The 24,241-nt window shown below is 41.8% G+C and overlaps 1 protein-coding gene across 1 annotated transcript in view; it reads right to left on the bottom strand.

The window, feature by feature from the left end:
- Nucleotides 1–21,828, bottom strand: part of FGD4 (FYVE, RhoGEF and PH domain containing 4) — a 114,077-nt gene extending 92,249 nt beyond the window's left edge. The window contains exons 1-2 of the mRNA XM_050895087.1: nt 21,817–21,828; nt 21,269–21,396 (exon numbers count right to left, since the gene is read on the bottom strand). Coding sequence (XP_050751044.1) covers nt 21,269–21,395 — 127 coding nt within the window. The 5' untranslated portion in view covers nt 21,396; nt 21,817–21,828. The remainder of the gene's footprint in view (nt 1–21,268; nt 21,397–21,816) is intronic.
- Nucleotides 21,829–24,241: the final 2,413 nt, after the last annotated feature.

Raw genomic sequence — 24,241 nt, 5'->3', positions numbered from 1 at the left:
ACTCGGGAATCATGAACACTGCAAGCTCAGGAATCAGCAGAAGAAAGGGACATTTTGCTTTATGTGGAGCCACTCTGGGCACACTACACTACATCATGACCTTACCTGGCATGTTTATAGGCTGCTGTAAGAGTTTCAGTCACTACCAAATCATACTAATAACCATAACAAGCAGGATAAATTGAAGCAGCAAAATTTGGTTTTTTAACTAGTTTTTCTTGCTCATGGTAGTGCACTTACCTTGAATAAAACTGGTGAAAATTATTTACTAATATCTCATAGTGGAATTCCTGAAAGTTCTCTCTTTCATTTACCTTGCTCCAAAAGGAAAAAAGTAGTAGCTTTCCTCTTTCATGGGAAAATGAACAGCTCTCCATCTTCGGTACTTTCTTCTGTAATTGTGGAACTAAACAGCATAACAGAGACCTCATTGACATGTTCGTCATCTTAAGCCAGATTTAGAATAGCCTTAAAAGAAACGCCATGCAAAGACTCATTTGCTAATAGAAACCCTTTCTCCATCTTTGATCCTGGCAAACTCGCTCTGACAGCTACAACAAAGAAGAGGTTACTGCCACAAGCTGACTATTCTGATCACCTCCTAGAAGTTGGCATCCCAGGAAAAAAGGAGAAAAACAGTTCATGGGAACAGCACAAATAAAGGAGTGGACAAAAATGTAAATTCAAGGGCCGTAACATGCCTGGCTACTGCACAGGCATCCCATACAGTTGATGGAATTACACGGCAGCAGTCTTTCTCAGAGAGGTTTTTAAACCACTCAAAGAATAATGTCTAAAGCTTGTCTGCCAAACACCTCCTATTTCATTTATCCTTCCACAGCAGCAAGCAGTTCACAGAATAAATACCTCTCCTTCAAGTTATGAGGTGTAAAACCCTGTTAAACTGATCCATTTAACAAAAATCAAAGCTACGTTTAAAAACAAAGTGAAAATTGTTCTTAAAAGGCAACTATTGGTGCTTGTAAATCCCACCAAAAAAAACCTTGTAATTGCACACACACGTAATGTATCCAGAGATACCCCCTGCAGTCATAAGTGTCTTCCATTTTTCTTGAACTACTTCCAGCACTTTTGGAAAACAGGTTATTTATTCTTAAAGAAAGCATGCCAATTATTGCATGGATGAGCCATGCAAGCAGAGAGCAGCTGCCGTAGCAGGTCAATAAGGCACCGAGGAAGGTCAGCGATGCTTTGCTCCTCCTTCAAAGACAGATCACAAGCACTGCCTTCGCTAACAAGTATTGACTACCCTCTCTAATTACTGCATTCTAGACCTCACATTTTCACTGCAGTACAAACCTCAGCTGTCTGCAGGTGCCATTTGCCCAGGTTAGATTTTGCTTTTACTGACAATTTCACACTCTGAAAAGGGGCAGACAAACCTTTTTATAGATGATATGTACTTGTCGGATTTCCAAAAATAGCCACAATACCTAGGAATGTACTTACTGATAGTAATCTTTCAAATTACATACCTGAATCTGTTTGTTTGCATGCCTAAAGTTAGAAAATAAAAATCCACTATTTAGACTTGTAAGTTAGTGAACTGGTTTTCAGAAGAGCTCAAAACTCAGCACCTCAGAAAAACAGGCTATTTAGCTGTTACATTTGTACAGAAAATCCTGGCTGTAGAATGGAACACTTTCAACCTTGCTCTCACAATTCTCCGATCGACCGCACTGAGCAATACTTTTGCTTTCCCTAGGCATGATTTAGAAACAGACAATCAATCCTAATTAACTACAGGTGGGAATTTAAAAGGCTATTTTTATTCTGAATAACACTGTCGGCAGAATAGAATACAGTTTAAATCTTTTTTTTTTTCTTTTTGCCCTTTAATGTTTCTAGGTAAACAAATCCCCAACTACTTTTTCGCTTAAATATCCGCCTTAAGAAAAAATGCTCTATGGAAAATGATGACACCCATACCATACCGTTATTATTCTGAAGCACTTTTGTCTACTCACAGTAATTTATTTACTTACCAGTGAAGACATCTAAAAGCATTTGTTAAGAAATTATGGATTCATTTCTTCTCCTTAGGTCAAAAGATATTTCTTTGTATACCACACCGACTTCCTGCTCACACCCTCAACACCAACACCCGAGGCGGCTGCACAGTCTACACGCTGAAGGGCTCACTGTCTTTCACTTCCTTTTGTGGCTTTCAAGGCCGAAATGAGGGAGAGGTTTTGTTCACCAGAATATTGCACTTTTTCAGTTACTTTATGAATATGCTGTTTTTTCAGAGAGCTTTACTCCTACCTTCTGATATATCCTCTCATACTAATTTGCTCCTATCTAGGAATGCATAGGACGATGCAAAGAACCAACACAAGCTCAGAACACCTCCCCTTCATTCTTACTGTTGCACTCTGCATGTGTAACACATGCTCCAGAAAGCGGATACTTAAATGAACATTAGAAGTCTGTCTGGATGAATGGAAAGCACGCTTCTGTAGCTACCAGAAGAATATGTTGTTAGCCTGCACTTCACCATTCCTTACAGAGCAATTTTGTTGCCTGCTGAGCATTGCCTATCATTTCTATAGGAAAGCCTGAGTTGATATCAATAGCAAGTGGGATTTTTGTCATCCATACCTGAGGGCCATGTCTTTTTAAGACACCTGATCCTTGCCAGTTTATCTTTAAAACAAGGCATCCACACTGAAGATACTTCTGAGATTGTCATAAATATGCTTCATCTTACTCCAGTTACTTGGCTGAAGAAGTCATTTTTGTAGGAGATCCAGGACACAAAAGAGACCACAGCTTCCAGTAATTTCTTCTCAGTTTCACAAGTATTATAGTAATGAGATCATATCAAACAGTTTTGGAATAGCCCTGCAGCTGAAACATCTTGTATTCATTGTATACAAGGTCAATGTTTCTGAAGGATGTCTCTTCACCACAATGCTGTCGGAACAGTCTCAGTATCAGCAGAGCAGCCCAAAAGCGATAACCAGCTAAGTAGTTCTGGTTTCTCTAACTTAATGGTCTGTGGTGTGAAAACACCCTAAAAACATATATAGAAACATCACCTTCAATCTTGTGCACTGTACTCTTTTCAAGTGGTTTATAAAGCAACATGAAGCTTTAATACTTATTTGTCCAATAAGATACAGATAGCAATCGAATAAAAAAAAGTAGCTGCCTCCTGTTTTTTGAAAGGAGAGGGAGGGCTACCGATCCTTTAAGGTTTCTTTTGCATAAAAGACAACTCTGGAAGTAAAACTATACCAGTCATACAGGCTACGATAAATAGGTCAAAAATATTTTATCAAAGGAAATATTTGCAAAACCTTTGAAGGCTGATGATTTGCTCCTGAGATGAAAAATACATATACAAATGAGAACATTACAAAGGAAACCATGCTGGTTTTGAAGAAATAACTTGTGAAGAGCCTCTATCCTTTCAAAACTGTATTACCTACTATACAGAACTGCTTGAAAATAAAATCAAAATTTAGATACTGTATTAGCAACACAGACCCAGTATCTGATCAAAATCTTGGATATCTACAATAGGTTGTTTTGATTTTTAAAAAATTAAACCATGAAAAAATTTCTGTTTGGAATATCAAGACTTTATTTTAATGAGACGAAAAAATACTGGTTTTCTGTTTCACTTGAAAAATACCCCACAGTTCTCATTTAAAATCCCAGAAATCTAACAGGAGCCAGACAATCTCCAACTGCAGACAAATAGAAGATTTCAGTCTTGTGAAATGGTCAGCTCATGGTGCCATTGATCTCAGATTGCTCCATATCATCTTGAGAATTACAGTCACCGTACTGAGGGCTACTGCTGATTGCTTAGTATGATAATTTAGTAAAACCAGGACTGACTTTCCCAGTCAGGTCAATGATTTGAAGTGGGCAATGAGATATATTTGGGATAGATGAAGTACGATTTTTAAGTGGCTTTAGTATAGCAGCACACTTAATTCAAAACTATGGGTCAGATGTTTTTACTAATTTGGGACATGATATAGTACAGGATCCAGTGTTTTGGCCTACAATTTGACAAAACAGTCCTAGAGATCATTTGTTCTTATTTAGATGGAAGCACACTTGACAAGTACAACTGCTTCTTATGTCCAAAAAAAATACAGCCATTAACCTGTATGTCATTTCTTGTTATGCTGCTCAGTCGTAAGAAGGACAGGAGAGAAAGTTGCTGAGACAAATTTATTTTGCCAACCATCAGCAGATTCACTGACAGATTCAGAGCAGGATTCACTAAGCTTTCAGAGCAGTCTCTGAAGGCAACTGTGAAGTGCTAAGTTACTTAGAGCCTGGGAAAACGAGAAGGTCGCATTTGCACTTCCTTTTTTGTAAGGGCATCTATTGCCATGGAAGCAGAAAGCAAAACCGAGTTTTAGAAAGGTTTCACTATTCAGCATAAGTAACCACACTCCAGATATGAAAAGGATGGTGCAGGAATTACAGCAAAAGGAATTCTGACCACTAAAAGGTTAAGGGTCTTTTACCAGCAATAATTGTCTTCATCCATTTCCATAGGCAGTTTATGCTCAATTCCAAATTTTTGTCATTGATCTCCAGCTCCAAGTTAGCCACTCAGAAAGAAAGAAATATGCAGGTAAATCATTCTGTTTTCATTCTCGACTTTGAACTAAGGATAGAAAACTAACCTGCGAAGCTACCGCTAAATGTAACCATTTTATGATTAATCACAGATTAATCTGTGAAAGGGAGATCTTTTGAATGAAGTCTGTGGGAAACAAACCTATGTTCTACCTGGTCATATTTCTTTCACCTTGGACATAAAAAAGACCAGGTCTGATTAGATATAAATATACAGCTGATAGGGTAGAAATCTCCTTACCTTCCATATCACATGGCCAACTTACTCAGCACAATCATTTCTATTGAATCATAGCATTACGAGGCACAGAATATTTGCAAATGATTCACATTTAAACTAAACCTTAGAGAAACTAAACCTGGTTTACTGGCTGTAGGTCAGTACTCAAGAGTTTCAAAGAGTGCAAAAAAGTTCAATGTATGAACATTCATCTTGAATGCAGTTCTTTTCCATGTCAGCCAGTTTTCTGTTTTGTTAAAAACTACACCAAGTGAGGAGCTTCATCTCAACATACATATAAAAGAAGCTATAGGGAAATATGCGAAACAGTTTAATAACAGACAGATGGGATGATGACAGTACTCAGAGACATATGGACCTGTTGTAATCCATTAGAAAGTATGTTCCTCCATACAGTCACAAGTACTCCATATATGACCAATACTGTTACCAGTTCACCTTTTGCACTGGGTATGAAAAGCTCAGAACCTCTAAGGAGCTTCTCTGGCTTTTAAAATTATGCCCCTAGCAACTGCTAAATCAAAATGCAATCTGTAGGCCAGGCCCATAATCACAAGCAGGAAGGAAAAACCAGACCAACTTTGCTGAATCACAGCCAGTTGGAAATACAGCAGTAGCCCCTGCTGTCAGGGTGTAGCACTACCACGGTGGTGACGGCGGCCACCCCACCAGCTCTGGCCCAAAGAACGGCAGCAAGAGTTGGAAAAATGCGACAGTCCAACGTCTGAAGCTCACCTTCCCCATTGCTGTGTGCGTATAGGAACATACAGAAGAGAGAATACACCAGGCTGCAGCCTTCCCATTCTGGTTCCAGCAAGGAAGCGATTTATCATTCTTTTTTACATAGAAGTTGGTAGAGAATTCAGTGAGCTGCCATGAGGGAAATAAGGTTGTTTTAAATTCAAATATGAAGTCAAAGAAATTACTGCATTGACTTTGCCTGCCTGTTTTGAGCCTAAGTGCAGGATCCCTACGTAAGCTTGTGTACCCGTTGGAGATATGCGAGAAACAAAAACAAAGGATGCTACTTAGTTAACGAGGCGTGACCTTGAGAAGAGAAATAGGATGACACCATAAGTCAGTGGGTAAAGAAACACCAAGATAAGCACAGGGGCAATCAAAGAGCTACTGGAACGTTGAGTGAACTATCTTAATTAACATACTAGAAAACCCGCCCTTAGGTAGGGAGAGCCCCCTACCAACAGAAGCCCCTTCCTCACAGAACATGCGCAGTAAAAAAGGAGGACACTGCGACTTTAAGTGGAGATGAGACTTGCGAGAACCAGTAGGAATGAGAGTAACTAAGCGAAACTGCAAAAATACTGATAACTGTTGCTCGAAAGGTATAAAATGCTTTACCGTGTGTTACCCAGGTGTGCTAGCTTTGTGGAGTTACCACCTAGCACCCATCTCTGCGCAGACATGAAATAAACAAATATCTCGACTCTGTGTGTTAATCAGCTTTTTTGCACACTGGGTGAAAGAATCCTGATTTTTGGGACAACATACCGACACTGAGTTAAATATTTATCTGTCAAGACTTGCCTACATATTGTTGGATCTCATACAATGTTTTATTGATATTTGTCAATAAAGAGTAATATGCAGCTGCTCATATTTTAAGTTTCCATAGGTACCATGTACTAATAGTGGATTTTCACATTTTCAACACAGCAAGGCACAATTCTGTGTGTAAACCAAAATGGTTGAAGTTTTGACAGATACTGAAGTTGAATAAAATTACTTAAATATAAATTACCTTATTCATTTTATATTAAAATTACCTTAACTGAAGTTGAATGAAATTCAGCTTTAGATTTCAAACCTCAGATTCTTGTCATATGTATAACGTTAGCATATAAAATTACCTTCATGTTAACCTCTGAGGAGTTGTAAAACACAGGTGTGCTTTTTTTTTTTTTAATTCAAACACCTAAATTAGAATTAATAGAAAAAGTCCATACCTGCCTCCTATTTAATATCAGATAAGTGAATCAGAGAGGACATGCAGACATTCGCCACGATGCACTAATCCGGAAACAAACATTATGCATCTTTTCAGAAAGTTATTTTGCCTGTATGTTCCTAAATGTGTCTGCTAAGTCCTAATTAGGGAACAGGATAATATTTAAAAAACAAAACAAAACAAAAACCACACCCCACAAACGCAAAACCCCACACCTTCCAAGTTAATAAGGAGCTAATAGTAAAAGAGTTGGCTTTACTCTTCTTACCGCGTTTTTGCTAAGGAAAAGTAACCACAGGGAGCGATGAGTTGAAGGAAGAAACAAACCAGTCTAAGGTCACATCAAAAAAAGCCTCTCATTGACTCAATATGCTGTGCAAAAAGGATCTTCAACTTACTTCTTTTACATTATAATCATTGTAGGAACCACAATAGCAGAATCAAAACAAGGCAGCCTATCGTAGTTTGCTGCTAAATTAAATTCTTGGCAGTGAATTCTCTGATAATTTCTTACTGTACCCAGATGGATCTGTATCTCATCATGCTATGTAATGTATAAGCAAAATAAGAGATGATCATTCTGCACAAGATATTATTGTATTTTGATTATTCATTCCACTTGTTCAGAACAGAAAGAGTTTGTTTTCTTTCTACACCATGCTGAGGAGGCCGTGAAGAGCACAGGAACAGGAGGAGAATCTTGGTGGACAAGGCTCCAGTGCCACGCAAGCTGTTGCCTCACATGCCAGTGCCTCGAGACCCTGCGGAAGGCAGCAGCTGAGGCAGACACTGTCCTTCAGATCACCTGCGGAAAAATCAGCCAGAGAGCACGCTGCTGCCTGCATGGCGCTGATAAAAGCACGGTTGAAGTGACCATTTGAAAAGGGAAAACTTCAACTTTAGACAACATTTGAGGCTTTTGATATATCTCTAAATTGGATTGCTGTAGCAATAGACAAATGCAAGTCACTCTGCTGAGTTATCACAAAGATTTTTAATGAAGTCGGGCAATCAAAACGGACATGAAATTCTGACTGCTAGAAACTTGCCTATAATCTATTAAATTATCTTACAATATCAGACATACATAAACTATTACCTTCAACATACAAAATTCACTCAGTTTACATTTTCTACACAAATTCAATATGGTATGTGAAAGAAAAACTAGCCTTGTCATCACCGGAAAATATTCCAAAGCCAATACTAAAACACTGGTGACTTGATTGTGTCAGACTACTACCTTTGGCCTCGTGCTTGCAGTAGCCACTGTGCTAACAGGGTAGGCAGGCAGCATTACTTAAACATACATGAGGGCAGATAATCCTGAAGAACAACCTTGTTTGTGTAGCCCTTGTCCCTGTTACTCCATAAACGTACGGCAGACATGGTTATTTCCAATGCAAGACAAAAAGCATTAACTGAAAGCCTCTGAATGAACTGGAGTTAAAAAAATTGAGTTAGATGTGGCTAAGAGGCATTGCTCCTGACCTTTACCTGCTAATATGAAGAACAGTAAGTCAGGCTTAATGTCGGGGTGGGGGAAATCACATTATACAATTGAAGGTTTAATACTTGAAGGTATTAACCATACCCAAATGCTTACATCCAATCCATATCCAACCATATCCTAACGCTTAGGTCCAGTACAGTCTATCAAATTACATTAGGGATTAGATTGGCCCTGTGCTGTTTTATACACAGGGAATATTTTTAGATTACCAATAAAAGCGCCTCGGAAGAACTACCTATACTGCAATGCCCATGAGAAAGCCAACGCACTGAGAAATCAGTCTCTCTGCTACAACAATGCAGCACCACAGCTGGCTGAAGCAGCCTGTGCAGCAAGAGTGCTGCAAGCTGGCAGACACCCAGCATTAGACACATTCTCCTCAAAGACTTTTATATTTTCTTAATCACAATTTTTAGTTCCTTATTTTCTACTTTAGCTTTTGAAGGTGTTCCTTATTTTCCAGGAACTTTTAGGTAATATTTGTGTAGATTGCCATTATGTCCCAAATGGTTAAACACTGACCCAATGGTGTTTGTAAAAATAATAATTAAAAAAAAGTCTTTTTAAATCCTTTTTTTCTCCCCTACAGTAGTTTCTGTCTGTGACAAGCCACCTATAACCTTTTGGGGTTTTGTTGTTGTTGTTGTTGTTCAAAATATGGATATGAGACCACTTTATTTTACATAACACTGAAGTCTCTCAGTTGACGTGCAAGGTCAAGGTTACAGTCTCTCAAATTGACCTCCAATTTGCTAAAATATTTTAACTCAACTTCTTTTTAAAAAAATCATGTTTTTCACAACAGGATTAAAAACCACCCAACCAACCCACACTACCAGGAACCATGCTACAGTTAAGGACCACACCCCCCCAAATAATTAATTATATAATCATAATTTAAACAGCAGATCGTTCAATGGTATAACATCCACATATAGAAAAAAAGATAGCAGAAGAAGATAGTACACATTCCACACAAAAACATAGATGATTTGCTTCTATTTACTTGAATACATGCCATCCAAGAGCTTATGGTAAAAATGGAGGTTCTTCTCCATTAGCACAGGATTACCTACTTTTACTCTACATGGCTTGTTAGCAGCTGCTGTAAAGCAGTTCAGAAGTTTTTATTTAAAGATTAACATGCTTACCAGCTATCAGAATTCTGCCTTTTCTCAATGTAAGCCCACACACCGAGAAAAATAAAAAAGAAAAAATCCTTAGGATAAAGAGTCCTTTCAGCACCATGCAGGCAGCTTGCAGTCCTCTCTCCTTGCTTCCAGTTACTAAATAGCTTCTACTTTTCTAACCCCTTGTGTACCATACCTGGGAAAAAACCTTATCAGAAAGCTGATCCTGCTTCTATGCCCTGAGCCACTGTAAACATTGTATTTTAACTTCAAACAACCTGCCCTTCCACATGTACCAAAAGAGAAAAAAAAAAATAAATCCAACTGTAGTACTTCAGATACCTCAGCTCTGTGTATTTCAGTTTCCGGCTCTGCTAGCCTTACCCACATTTAGTGTTGCCTATCATCTCACCGACTATAATAAACATGCAGTCCTCACCAATCTTTGCAAGGATGATATATTCTCACTTTTCATATTTAAAAAGCATTTTTCCTTCCTGAAACTGAAGCTAACTTGACAGCAAACAGCTACTTTATTTGATTTCTCGAGGGAGGAAAAATACTTATAGAAATGCCTCCATTTCCATCCCAAACTATAGATTCAGGGTGGTACGTGAGCACAAAGGCAGCCCAAATATGAGTGACACGAAGGACTTCCTCAGAATGAATATATGGGAAACAGAGAGGGGCAGGAGTGGTTTTTTCTTCCGATATGTACTTTTGTACTAGCAAACAGAGCACAGCACAGCACAGCACTGTGGAAAATAGAAGACTACTAAATACATGCACTTTCATAGTCTTCACAGAGCACAAGTCATGTACTTCTGCTCAGGTCTCTAATCTCCTTCCCTGTGACGAAAGGAAGGAAATAGGGAAAGATTTACCTTTTTTTTTTTTTTTTAAAGCCAGCATCGGTGTGAGCAATAGCACTCTACACCACAGGACAGCAGAGGGAATCAGATTTTTTTTCCTGCAGCAATCTCTCTCGAAGATGTCACTCTAATAGAGAATTTCTGTAATTTTTTTCCTGATCTATAGACTATATCCCAAGCACCTCCAGGCAAAAGGAAACAATTGGAAAGCCTGTCACTGCAAAGGGGCACTTATGACATTTACTGGGCCTGAACAACATAACTTGAGTTTCCATTTGCAGTGCTGTATAGTCACTTCTCTGCAAGTGAGGGTTTGGATTCTGTAACTTCACCATATTTGAGTATTCATTACATCATGCCTAGACACATTAACTGGAAAAGAGTTATGTTAAACTGCTGTGCCCCAGAGCCGTTCCCCATGCAGATACTTCAGCAGCATTACCAACCCAGTCTTCCAGACACTGGCCATTTTTCTCTGTGTCAGCTTTAAAACCACTTTCCTTTTTGAAAGGTCTACGTTAATATTCTCTCAGAAAACCATAGTGAAAGTCATGAATTTTAGAGAATAAGAGTCTGAATTATTTGTATCAAAGAAGTTTTAGAAGACTGAAGGCTTTCTGATGTCTCATATAAGAGGATCATGGTCCCACTCACAGTTGTCAAATACCGCATGCTATTTCAGATGAATGCTGAACATACACACCTTGACCCCAGCAGAACAGAAGCAATCAATAAGGGCTTGACAAAAGCCTTTAAACATCACTGTTGAACCCTGTGGGGAAAAAAAGTAATCTGACAATTTGAGATGCATGAGACACCCCTAGAAATACTCTCCAGTTTTCTAAAGGATGTAAATATTTAAATCAGCGAATCATAAGACATGCACAGTGAAACTACTTAATCACTTTTTTCCCTTTTTCATTTAGAACCTATCACCTTCCTATCTAAACATTTTTTGTAAGTTAAATGAGGCACAAAAAACAATTAAGATTTGTTTTAATCAGGATCCAGTCCCACGTAACTGCTGAATGGCATTTAGGACATAACAAAGAGGACACAATATTCACAGTGGTAATATACACGCTATGTACCACATTCCAACACCCCGATATTACTCAGATTTTAAAATGGTAAGCCTACTTTTCTGTTGCAGGTCAACTGCATTTGCCGAAAACAACCAAAAAAACCCCCCATATAAAACTAGTTAACTACACAGTTGGTATCGGCCTGTCATGGTTTAACCCCAACCAGCAACTAAGCACCACACAGCCGCTCGCACACTCCCCTCCCCCCGTGGGATGGGGGAGAGAATCGGGACAATAAAAGTGAAAAAACTTGTGGGTTGAGATAAAGACACTTTAATAGGTAAAGCAAAAGCTGTGCATACAAGCAAAGCAAAACAAGGAATGCATTCACTGTTTCCCATCGGCAGGCAGGTGTTCAGCCACCTCCAGGAAAGCAGGTTACATCACACATAATGGTTACTCGGGAAGACAAATGCCATCACTCTGAATGTCCCCGCCCTTCCTTCTTCTTCCCCCAGCTTTATATGCTGAGCATGACGTCATATGGTATGGAATATCCCTTTGGTCAGCTGGGGTCAGCTGTCCCGGCTGTGTCCCCTCCCAGCTTCTTGTGCACCCCCAGCCTCCTCGCTGGTGGGGTGGTGTGAGGAGCAGAAAAGGCCTTGACTCTGTGTAAGCACTGCTCAGCAATAATGAAAACATCCCTGCGTTATCAACACTGTTTTCAGCACAAATCCAAAACATAGCCCCATACTAGCTACTGTGAAGAAAATTAACTCTAACCCAGCCAAAACCAGCACACGGCCACATGAGAAAAGTAGAGATTATACTGTTAAAAGTTAACAGTTGTTAAAACCAGGAAGTAATAATTCTCTACAGTTAGGAAGAACAGACACTTGTTTGTTTAAGCTCTATCAAAATCCTTGGAAGAGGTAACTCATTTGGGTTTTGAAGTTCCTTTAAATTCCTTATTAATACACACAATGTTAATATTGTTCTCATTTCTACGAACAAAAAGCTTTTAATATATCCTGCGCACAAGCAGTCCTTATACAGAAAATAAATAAGATAAACACTTAAAGGGGCAATTCTCCACACTGAAGTTGAACACCAAGGGCAGCCCACACCAATACTAGCCAGGTCTCTTGCTGGCTATACACAGCAGTTAGGATGGACTTTTTTCTCCCCCTTTGACTGCATGTCAGGAATGTTATTCTGAAGATATCCTCTATGCTTGATACAGGACAGGGAAAGGATATAAGGAAGTTTAGAAATAGATTATGTGCACAACCAACCACTTGGGTGGTTGTGTTTTGACTTGCTTACACCCCTCCATTCAACCTAACCACAAAAGCCACCGCAGAGCACCACGGTAATTACCTCCTGCTACCTGACCTAGCTTGGCAGTCTCTAAAGAGCATGTTAACAGCCAGCTCAGGCATTAGCATGCCCTTCATTTGTAACCCTGGTAAGTGTATTTGTCCACTGGATCAGATACAGATTAATAAAGAACACTGCTTACTGCATTATGACGCATAACTCAAGAGAGTGTGAAGGTAATTACAGAGCAACAGTTGGGTCAGACTACCAGAACTTGATGAAAGCCAACTTAAACTTCTGCATTAACCACCACTCTATTTTCTAAAATGGACACTGATTTTTAGTCGTAAATAGATGCAACTTGCTTTCAAATTTAAAATGCATCTTAATAAAATTCACATAGTTCTATATTTAGAATTAAAATAAGCCAAAACACAAATGCTGAATAATTTTATGCACTGATAGCACTTCTCATTTTATTGTACATACCACAAAAATCAGGTGTTTTGCAAAGCCTCCCCTAGAATCACATTTTCACCCGAGAATTTCCAAGCTTTGGTTTTAAAGACATAAAAGCCTTCTTTTTTAAGAATGAAGAAGTTACAGGCTTTCAAAGGGCAAATAAAAAGGATCCCCAAGAACTCTTGAAAACCTTCCTCAGGTGTCTGTCATCCCACCTAACTTTCTTGAATGCTATAGTACTGCCAGCGCACAGGACAATAGTTGAAGTACAAAAGGATTCTACCTTCACAGATGAAATGTAACTTCTTAATGAGGAGAGTTAGTGTCAGACTGAATGAAAAGTTTCAATTCTATCGAAAACAATGTATTTTTACTGTATCAGTGACTTTGTTTTGATTCCTAAATCACCAATTCTGAAGATGAATGTAATTAGCCAGTAAGTTTCGTTTCCTAACTCAATTACTGATGTTAATACAAATAATGCATATAGTAATATTCAATTAAGAAACTGAAGTATCACAGACAAGACAGTGAATGGTGGTATGTGAGAGCAAAGGGGAAAAACATTCTGATTACTCACTGCGAGAAGTTGTCATCAAGCCCTTCTGATACAAGACAAAACATTTAAAAAGAAATATATCTTCAAATATTATTTTAACAATTTTACAATTCAGGTAATTTATAGGGTTTTTTTTAAGTCTGCTGTAGACCCTAACTTTGATTTTTGATTTAAAATACCTGTTTCATGGTGGAAGAGAACCTAGGAGCCTGAAACAGCTTAAGCAACTGAATGCCTCAGCCTAGTAGGAAGATAAAGGCTACCAATATAACTCTTAAGTAAATAAATAAAAAGTTGCCCTACCCCAGCACACTAGCTGAAGCTCAAAGACTAGACAGTCCCCAAAAGGAACAGCATCTGATTGGGTCAGGATCCTCAGCCAGAACCAGAAGCAGTGGCAGGGAGCTCTAGACACTCTCCCTCCCTCTTCTACTTCCAGAAGCCACCGGGTACGGGCAGGAGGATCTACTCTCAAATTTTCCAGGTCAAGGCCTCTTGTGCTTCACAGAAACAGAAGACGTACCAAAGATGCAGTTAGAAACTTCTCTATTGACTTTTGCTTCGAGTGCCACAAAGTCCCCAAAGAGATCACACAGAAGCCCCATCAAGAATCTAGCTGGTCCAGAGAAGCACGGGCGCAGGGCCCAGGACAGCCGCTCGCAGCAGGGGCCAGCAGCAGCCCTGGTACCGCCGCACTAGCACTCAGGGGCAGCTCAAACCCCGCAGGTTTCAAGTATGCAGGAGCCGGACAGAGTTACAGCGTTAATTATACAGCTACAAGGCTGGGTGCCGGCACAGCAGCTGGAAGTCCCTACCATGAGGACTCGGTCACAACAGCGACCAACAGAACCAAAAGCCTAGCACGGAAACTTCACATGCTCAACTAATAAAAAGCCAAGTCTCTAAAAAGGCCAGAATAAATCCAGCCATTGGATCAGTCAGAACTATTTTTAATCGTTGGTCACCATTTTCTCTCCCCGATCCTCATCTACATCTGAGCACACTAGCATCTATTTGAGAGGGAGGGCAAGCGCCTGTGGTTACTCATGAGGGGAAGGCTAGACCTGTAAGTCAGCGGCATTATCGTCTCTGCTGCAAGACATTTGTTCAGAAGTCAGGAATAAATCACAGGATTTCACATCTCACATTACAGTTCCACCACATTTTTCCTTCTCTCCAGGCTATTTAACTTACTTTACATTAACGTCTGTGACACAGTTAGCATTAATACCTAGTAACTAACACTATTTCATTGCTCTGCCCTACCTTCTACTCAGTGTCTTTTGCCTCCAATTTTAATCCATTTTATGCTCCATTTTACTGAGTTTCAGTGTAATCAGAGGTGTCACAGTGCTCTGAAACTCATTAAAAATACATTTCTTTACACATCTGGCTTTGCAGACTACTGTAGCAGTTTAATTTTTCTCCTCTTCTGCTTTTACTCACTTCTCCATACCTTCTGATACCGCCTTAGTGCTGTGTATTTGTGCGCTGGGACCACATCTCTGATTTTTACTTGGTTCGTCAACATTTCAACAAAGCCCCATCCTCCCTTCCCTACATTAATTTCAAAAGTCGTTTCTTCTGCTAAAGCCATCTCTTTTAAAATGCTACTTCCAGGGCAGCCTAGTTGAAGAAACCATTAAAGATTCCTTTCAATTTCCTCCTTTTACTTGCTTGGGTTATTGATAAAACTACTGCTCTGGGGATACCCTCTCTAAACAGAATTCTCTCTCCCCTTGTCAGAAGTACAGGAGTTTGTTGACAACAGCCTGAATATATCGAGCTGTCCACAGCTACGCATTTGATTAAAACGTTTCGACCATCAAGAGCTGGAGGCAAAGTTTATTCATAGATTTAACATGATGGAAGGGATCATTCTGATTATCTAAGTGTAACTGTTCATCCTGGATTGCCTTATATTCAGGAGAGATATTACATACAGTATCCCATACTGGAACAGAAAGCCATTTTTTCCCTCATAGAAAAAGAAGTCTCAGCTACAAAATTCGCAGTCAGTAATTTGACTAAAATGTTGAATTGACAATAACGTTTTGAAGAAAATCAACCCAGGATTAATGGAACTAGAGGAAAAAGCCCACAAGTATCTTATTTTAAAATTTGCTTGCTTCATATTTTTCCTTTCCCTCTGACAAATCCTTCATCCTGGGAAGATAATTTGTCTTACACAGCAAATGCATAACACTACCTTAAGACATAACAGTGCAAAATACAGCAGTTGGAGTGCTTTATCACAGATCACACTGTACCCAAGACATACTGACAAACAGCATCAAATACTGCCCAGTTACGAACAGGATTTTGACTGAAATGCTAGGAGATGAGATAGTCCCTCACCATGACTTAAGAAGTGGGTGAAAAGTCTGACAACTGCAGTTTTAAGCAGCACAGGTATTGACAGACAAGGGACAAAATAACAGCCAAGGGCAAATCGTAACTTCTTCTTTTAACAAACAGTTTCCTTTCTCAATATTCATGTTTTACTGGTCACCCAAAAGTAACACATTCCTTGAGCAAGCTCTCCTTTTCCAATCCAGAAATCTCCCAACCATATTTATTAATTTATCTGCAAAAGCAACCTGCTCCTGTGATTTCATACAACAAACTAATTTGTATTGTGTGTGCAAACTATTACTTTCCCAATTTCAGCTATGCCTAAAAGCATTTCAGGAATGGCATTTACCAGCACCTCTGCAATTTTGCCCTCTCAGGGTATATTCTAAAGAAGTCTTACCAGCAAGGAGCAGACTTATGTTATTTTCAGCAAATCCATGTCAAATTGTAACTCTTCTTTGAAACCCTTTGTGTATTGTCACTAGCAAGTCAAGCAGTGAACACAAATTCTAATTTATTTAAGGAAATCACTATCCTGATCACCAGAAGTCAGTATTACAAGACCAACAACAATTATTGGGTAAAGTAGACATTGTTCGGCAAGGGCTAAATAGACACACCAAGGCAACCCAAGATACACATATAAGTGACTTCAGTCCTGGATAGTCTATGAACCAAACAATACACTCTTATTGGCTTTAAAGGGATTATTTTGATCTTAAATATTTGGAGGAGAAGCGGGAGAAGAAAAGAAAACAGTAAAATTCTATTCAGGAAGCTAAGTTCCATTTCCTGGCACTTTCACACAACACATTTGCTTCAGTAGGAGACACACGGGATTAATTTGGCCCACAGAAACAGGAAGCTCTCTAATAACAGACAGGAAAATGCATTTTCATGCAAGTTCTGCATAAAGCAAGTTTTTATACTTTACTTTCCCTCATTTTTGAAGGGAGAGGAATATTTAGAAGCAGTTTTCTATATATTCACCTTCCTCTCTCAGCATTTTTAAGTATCAGCTCTCCTTGATAAATCTCAACTTTAGAAAAATTCCAAAAACCCTACACTCACCAGGAAGGCATGTAAGGTAACTAGTTCTCTTTTGCAGTGGTCTCTAATGCATCTACAGATTCCAATCACTGCTTAGATTAGTCCTAATGAGCATATAGGTTTTCCCCGAACACACTGTATAGCAATCAGATTTTCAATCACTGCAGACCAGTCAACAAAATGCAGCGTGTAACACAAAGTCAGGAGCGAGGAGAATGACAGTCCAAAGTTCATTACTTTTTTTTCCAAAATAAAACAAAAACAACAACAATGAAAAACTATCAGGCGGGGCATAGATGTTGTTCCAGCTTTTAAAGAATAAACCCCTGAACAATAAAGACATTTTTCACAGACTAGAGCAGCACGCTGTTAGAGTCTCATTTAGTTATCTGCCACTGCAAAATGGAAACTCAAAAGACCACTGAAGTTTTGTTAACGTAATCCCATAAAATCCTATCCATTTAACAGGCAGAGATACAACAGTAGTGGTGGGGAACTATTTTTTTTCCCTGTCAGTGTTTGCAGACACCTTGCTGCAGTGAATGCTGTCCTGAATGCAAATTACCTCAGCTCCCTAAGAGGCACACTGCAATGTCTGAGACTGCCAATATACGGTACAATGCCAGCAGACATATATTTAGGAAAAAGGGAACAGAAGAAAACAGTCCAGAAAGGGTGTAAATTTACACTTAAGTGAACAAAGCCAAGGAACGAGTGCAAGATTTGAATGGCACAAAAGTTAACCTAGTCTATGTGCAGCAAGGACAGAGGTGAGTGTACTGATGGCAGGAAAAAGCTATTTCTCGCTATGAAAGTGAATTATGGTGTCCTTGCGTCCTGAGCTATGTCTTCACAGCTAAATCAAGTCGACTAAATGGAGATACAACCTTCTAGGATAGCTTAATCCCATGCAGAATCAAAGTAGTGCCATACTCACACCTTGCAGAGCTCCTGGCTTGTGAAAGGTGCTGAACAAGCAAGCAGTAGCCGACACCTGCTTCTTGACAGATAGCTAATTTTGAGTTAACATGCATACGTGCATTTGAAGTAAAGATTTGTTCGAGTTAGTATCAACTCTGAATTCTAATTTAGCAGAAAAAAGACACCAAATCCACATTAGTTATTCCCTTCAAAACCAGATTATTAATCATGCTACTCCACTGAACGCTCTTTTCTAAAACTGTCTCCAACATCAGCCTCGACATTTTCCAGCCATTTCAAAGTATCTCTGAAGATTCAAGTACTCTTTTGTCCAAACCTTTAAATTACTGTCAACTTCTAATAGGAAATAATTTTTGTTTTGTCCTGTAGGTAAACACACCAAGCTTTTTCAAACTCAAATGCTAAAAAATTCAATTGCAATTTTGCACATGACAATGAACCTGAATGACTTGGACTATAGTATGTTGAAGAGCAGAAAGATTTTTCTGTTAGAAGTCAGACACTTAGATTGCAATGCACAACAAAAGACTGATGCTGTAACGGAAACCTTACGTAGCCCATTTCAGCATTAGAAATTTTTTCAGACACCACGAAGAATGGAAATACTCCCTGATCTTCTGCCTCCCAGCACAGAAAACCTGCAACATTCCCTACTTCATCAGGCCAATGTCAAAGGCTGTGAGGAAACTATTGAGTGTACGGGAGTTATAACAGGTCTTATTAAGTCTTTGCACTAATTAACACATAATTTACTAGTCTGAGAGGAGTTCTGATATGCCTGCCATATACATAATCCAGATTTTTTTCTAATGCAGTTATAAGCAAATACAGCTCATGTAATACATCTAGTTTCTCCAGTTGCTTTCCAGATACAGACCTGAAACAATTGCCAGAGTCCCGTCCCCAAGCAGTAACGTACGTAACTGCCATATTTCACAACACTTAGCAGAGACAAGGATTGGAGATGTGTGGGCTACACTAACTCCTCCTTTCCCCTAAGGTTTTCAAGCAGGTCAAAGGCATACTCCTGCTTTAGAAAATCCCTTTAAATCCAGTTAGCATTTTGTAAGCCAGAAAAGTGTAAACACGTGCTTTTTTTTTTTTTGATAGGAGAAAGAACACACCCAGCTTTATGTTGCACCTGGGGATTAAAGTTTATACTTGCAGAATCAAGGCAGTCTGATCACCTTTTGTCAGCAACAGAAGCAAGTGCAGTCACATTCTGACTACAAAGAACAGAGAGGGAGGCTACGAAGCTATCCTGGGATTATACGATGCTGGAGCACATGCCGCAGTGGCCACTGCCAACAAGGGGAGCAGACAGGAAGCCAAAGTCCCACTAAAAGAAAATAAATTTTTTGTGTACACAAGGTTTCTTCACCTCATTTTCTAGGAGAAATGGATTACAAATGAAAAAAAAGGAGGATTTATGTACCTACACGAGAAAAGCCTAAAATAATCACCGAGTCTCCCTTTTATTTCCCACATCTTTGGGATTCATTTCCTTACCTTAATTTTGCAAGTTTTTCACATTGCAATCATGTTTACCAATCATGATGCAAGAAAGTACTATGAAGTTGGTTACTGCAGTGCAGGGACATTTGATAAGCAGCACGTTGCTCTTGTCATGGCCCTCATAACCTTCCTGCCATCCAAAAGCCACAAGAAGAATGCTCACGCTGAAAAGCTATGCATTGCACACACATTTAGTAAATGAAAGTCACCCGGTGGAGTTGGTGTGTGCACAGATGAAAAGAGCAACAATAAAAGATTGTAGATGAGTATGAAACTGTTACCCAGGAGTCTACAGTAACAGTGAGCAACTGCAGCAGCCTAATGAAATTGAAGTAGAAACTAACAGAAAACACAGGGTCCCTGTTGTTAGGGGTCCTCTGTTACAGGAGAATGAAATCCATTAAGTCTACATACTACAAATAGAACTGCCAATTCCTCTTTCCTGATGTAAATTTGCAAGTGAAGCCTTGGAAAAAAAAAAATCCCACCACCAATAAAAAATTGTGGATTCACGCACTTATCCAAAGTCACTACACATTAAAGCTAAAATAAAGCACACTATGAACAGCATCGTGATAGTCTGTTCTTATCTGTGCATACTCATTATTAAATTAAGCAGGCTTCTTGCCCTGGAATGCATGAAAAGACAGTCCCCAAGCAAAACATCCTGTCCTCATATTTGACATGTTGTCATTCCCAACAATATAACAAGTGTACGTCAGAGATTTCAAGCTTTATTTCGTCAACTTTGTCCTTCCACATCCATAAAACCAAGCTGCTGTGACGTGACAAGCATGAGCACAGCATGTCACACCTGCTGTCACATCACAGAGTCACCAGGTTTAGACATATAAATGGGTGTGTGCGTTAACTTGCTCATAAGCAACAACTTTCTGAAGTTTGGATTTTATGATAGCTGATTTTTACAGCACGGCCAAGGTAACACAGATAACCAGCCTAAGCCAACTGCCCTTTTTAATAGTACTGCATTGATGTCATAGCAGCTGCCTTCTGAAGCATAACATGTCAAACAAGTCTAACACAAGTTTGTTGCTGGGGGGGGCAAAGAAAGAGGCATCGGGCAGGGGCAGGCGTGAGGCGTGGGTCTGTCAGAGGAGGGAGGCTGCTTTCATGCCAGTCTGAGGGCTGTTAAAAGTACAACTTCAGAACATTTCGTGCCGAGATGGGGGCTGAGGGTATGAGCCGAGCTGCGGCTGCCCCCGGCTCCGAGGGCCCGGCGGGCTTCCCCCGCCGCCCCAGCCCTGCCCCTCCGAGAAGCGGCTCTGCAGCCGCCACGGCCGCCCGCGGGGGCACTCGGGCAAGCCCTCACCCTCACCGCACGGGCACGCACGGCAAAAGTTGATTAAGTGAGCCTCCTCCCTGACTTTGACGAGGAAACACAACCTTCTATTTACACAAGCCGCCCGCTGCCAGGCGAACAGGCAGAGGAAGCCCGTGGGAGCTCGCCGCAGGAGTCAGCCCGCAGCGAACCCGCACGGCAGAGCGGCCCGGGCAGGACGGCGCTGCCGCCTTCCCCGCTCCCCCGCCGGGGCAAGCCGGCCCCGGGCCTGCCCGCCGGCTTCCCCCCTGGCTGCCCCCCCCGCAGCGCTGCGGTGCCGACCGCTACGCCCGCGCTGACGGCGGGGCCGGGGGAGCGGCCAGGGCCGAAGGAACCGTTAGGGCCGTTACCTGCGGGTGTCCTCCAGACGGGGCGCCCCGCGGGGCAGGTGGGCGCTGCTCCATTGGCGGCGGCGGCGGGGCTGGATTTCCTGCGGATCGCCGCCCGCCTGAAGTGCGCGCCCTCGGCTCCGCTCATCCTCGGGGCGGGGGAGAGACGGAGAAAGGCAGAGTGACGGAGAAGCCGCGGGGTCCTCAGCGCCCCTCCCGCCCCGGAGGCGGCGGGGGCCGGCGTAGCCCCGAGGGCAGCGCTTCCCTCCCCGCCCGCCTGCACCGCGGCTCCGGCCGCCTCCCGCGCCGGCCCCTCACCTGCCCGCCCCTCCCCGCCCCTGCCCTCTCCCGCCAGCACCTGGCCGGGCGCCTCCTCCCGCCGCCCTGCCCCGCGCTACCTGGCCGGCGGCCTCCGGCCCCGGGCGCGGCCCCCCGCCGGCACTGCGAGCCCTCGCCTTCCCCCGGCCGTCCCGGGCCGGGGCTGCACGGCAACTTCCCCGAGCCCGGCGCCCGCGGCGCAAGTTCCCCCCGCGGCCCGCGCAGGGAAGTGGGTTCCGCGGGCGCCGCACCTGCTCTGCTTCCTCCCGGCCGGTGCTGAGCCTCGCCGGCCCCCGCCCTGGCCCTGCGGGCGCCTGGCCGGGCGTGCCGCCTGGGCCCCTGGCTAACGCCGCCGCGCCCCGCTCACGCACAGCCCCCACCGTGTTCGTATGCTGCCTTCTCTCAGTGTTCCCCTCTGAAATGCCTTCCCGGGAAGGGGAGGCCCAATTCCTGTAAGATTTATCAGCATACGTAAAAGAAGTTGGCTGTAACGTAGTCCCCCTCTTCCAAGGAGAAAATTCTCAAAGCGCTCTGAGTCCTAGCACTTAAAAGTGAGGTTTGATGCCAGGGATGGAGCTGCAATACTTGCATCACTAATAATTCCAGCTAAAATGGTTCATTCAGGCTAAAGCTGTTGCCTCTCTCTCTCTTAATCAATGTTAACCAAGAAGGGCAATCAGAAGGCTATGCTGCTGTGAGACCTAGGATTAGGGTCATTTATATAGCAACAGTGTCTGAAAGCACCTATTTACCTGCTTAACTGAGACATGATGTTTAGAGGCAGAACATCTCCACCTGTGCCACCATGAGAGTGGGTAACAGCAGTCTGTGGTAGGCAGGTTGAGAGCTTTTGAGTCTGTCAGGGAGCTTGATGTGGTGCAGTTAGGCAAACCAGTTGCGAAGTGGTGCTCCCACTACAAGGGGATTTCCTGGGCTTTGGAAACCCCAGGTTTTAGGGCTTCTTTAAAAGATGGCCTCCTGTTTTGTAACATGCTGTCTCATTTGCCGTCAGCCATACTTGGAGGATTCCCTCACAAAAGAGAAGGAGCGCAGTCAGCTACACTCCAGGGATTTTTTCCCTTTGGCAATGGTCCAACACAACCTTTAGTTGCCAGGAAGCCCATGAATCGCTGGGGCTTGGAAGAATATTCTGGGGAAGTACCCCTCTGCGCTTGCCCTGTTCTCACATCTTTTTTTGGCCACTGTCAGAGATGGGAAGTGGGCAAGAGAGACCTTTCATTTGACCTATACAGCCACTCTTACGCTCTTACGTCTTCTTCAGTAATAAGATTTTATGGACTGCTCAGGCAAGCTGCTGACTTTGCAACTTCCCTGTCTCCCGAGGGACAAGGGTACCTTTGCTCAGCACCCAGAGAGTCATGCGTGCAACATGGCCATACCTGCACAGGGGAACCACGTGACAGGGCACCACCTTCCTCCAGAGTCCTGTGCTACAGTGTGAGGCTCCTGCCGACTCCTTTCCAGCGGGCTTTCTTGGCGTGCAGGACCCGCCGGTAACACACCAGAGAGAGGCCGTGGTGGTGCTACCCGTAGCACACATGCAGCAGCAAAGGATCATGAGGCAGAAGTCAAATGAGTGGGTCTTCTGCTTTCAGTGTTAGAGAGCAGGTCAGCAGCGAGCGTGGGGGGGAACTGGCACAGCTGGGACATCTGCCACCACGTGCCAAGGATCTCACTCTTTTGGTCTCTTCGTGAAATTGTTCTCTTCCAGAACCGGGTTGATATCTTACAGCCTCCCCTTTCATTTCCCACTAAAAATGAGGCAGGCAGATCACCTCGTGGATTTTATTTGTGTGCCTGCAATTGCAAACATTAGATTTTACTTTTGCAAACATGCAAAAAAGCAGTGACTCAGAGATAAAAGACTGATTTATTTCCTGACTTCAGTCACCTGACCTGGGCTGGGCATATGGAGATGAATATACTTATGTTATGAAGAGCACTAGTACCTACTGACTTTATTGCAACGAGCTAGAGATTCTTGTAAACTTTAGCTACGTATAGTTCATGAACGTGCACCAAGGTTCAATCATTAACTCATTCAGATAAAAATCTTCTTCCAGAATACTGGTGTGCATTTAAATCTTCCTCTGGACTCAGACCAATTCTAGTACTGAGTGATCTTTAGTATTAATGATTTAAACAAGGAGAGAGCAAGAGAGGCAGAGAACCTCTCATTAATAATTCTCAAAGCACTTCACCAAGGAGGAAGTATCAACCTCTCTTGACAGGGCAGGAAAATGAGGTATTACGGGACAAAGTGATTTGTTCCAAGTTGTCCAAGATGTCAATACAGTAGTAAAATACAAAATGTTAGCTTATGGGAATGAAAGTAAGATTGAAAATAGAAGACCTTTCTCTGTTTCTCTTATAGGTGATAACATAACTGAGATTAACCCAAATATTAGCCCATTGCTCAACTGCTGATCTTTAGACAGGCATAATTATCACTTATTATTGAACTTTGTACTTGCCTCTTTAAACATGGAGCTCTGCTCCTGGAAGGAAAACAGCTAAGGAAGCAAGGGCAAAGGCACACACCCTACAAATCCCAACCAAATGGTAGGAACTATGTTAATTTTGTTTTCTGCGATGTTATCAGTGAGCAGTAACTTATTACAATGTCACTCTGGAAAATAAAGGTCACCTCAGAAA

The sequence above is a fragment of the Gymnogyps californianus genome, chromosome 1 (assembly GCF_018139145.2).
Source record: "Gymnogyps californianus isolate 813 chromosome 1, ASM1813914v2, whole genome shotgun sequence".
Lineage (NCBI taxonomy): Eukaryota > Metazoa > Chordata > Aves > Accipitriformes > Cathartidae > Gymnogyps > Gymnogyps californianus.
Note: the sequence above shows the minus strand (reverse complement) of the source record. Positions and strands in the feature narration are given on the sequence as shown.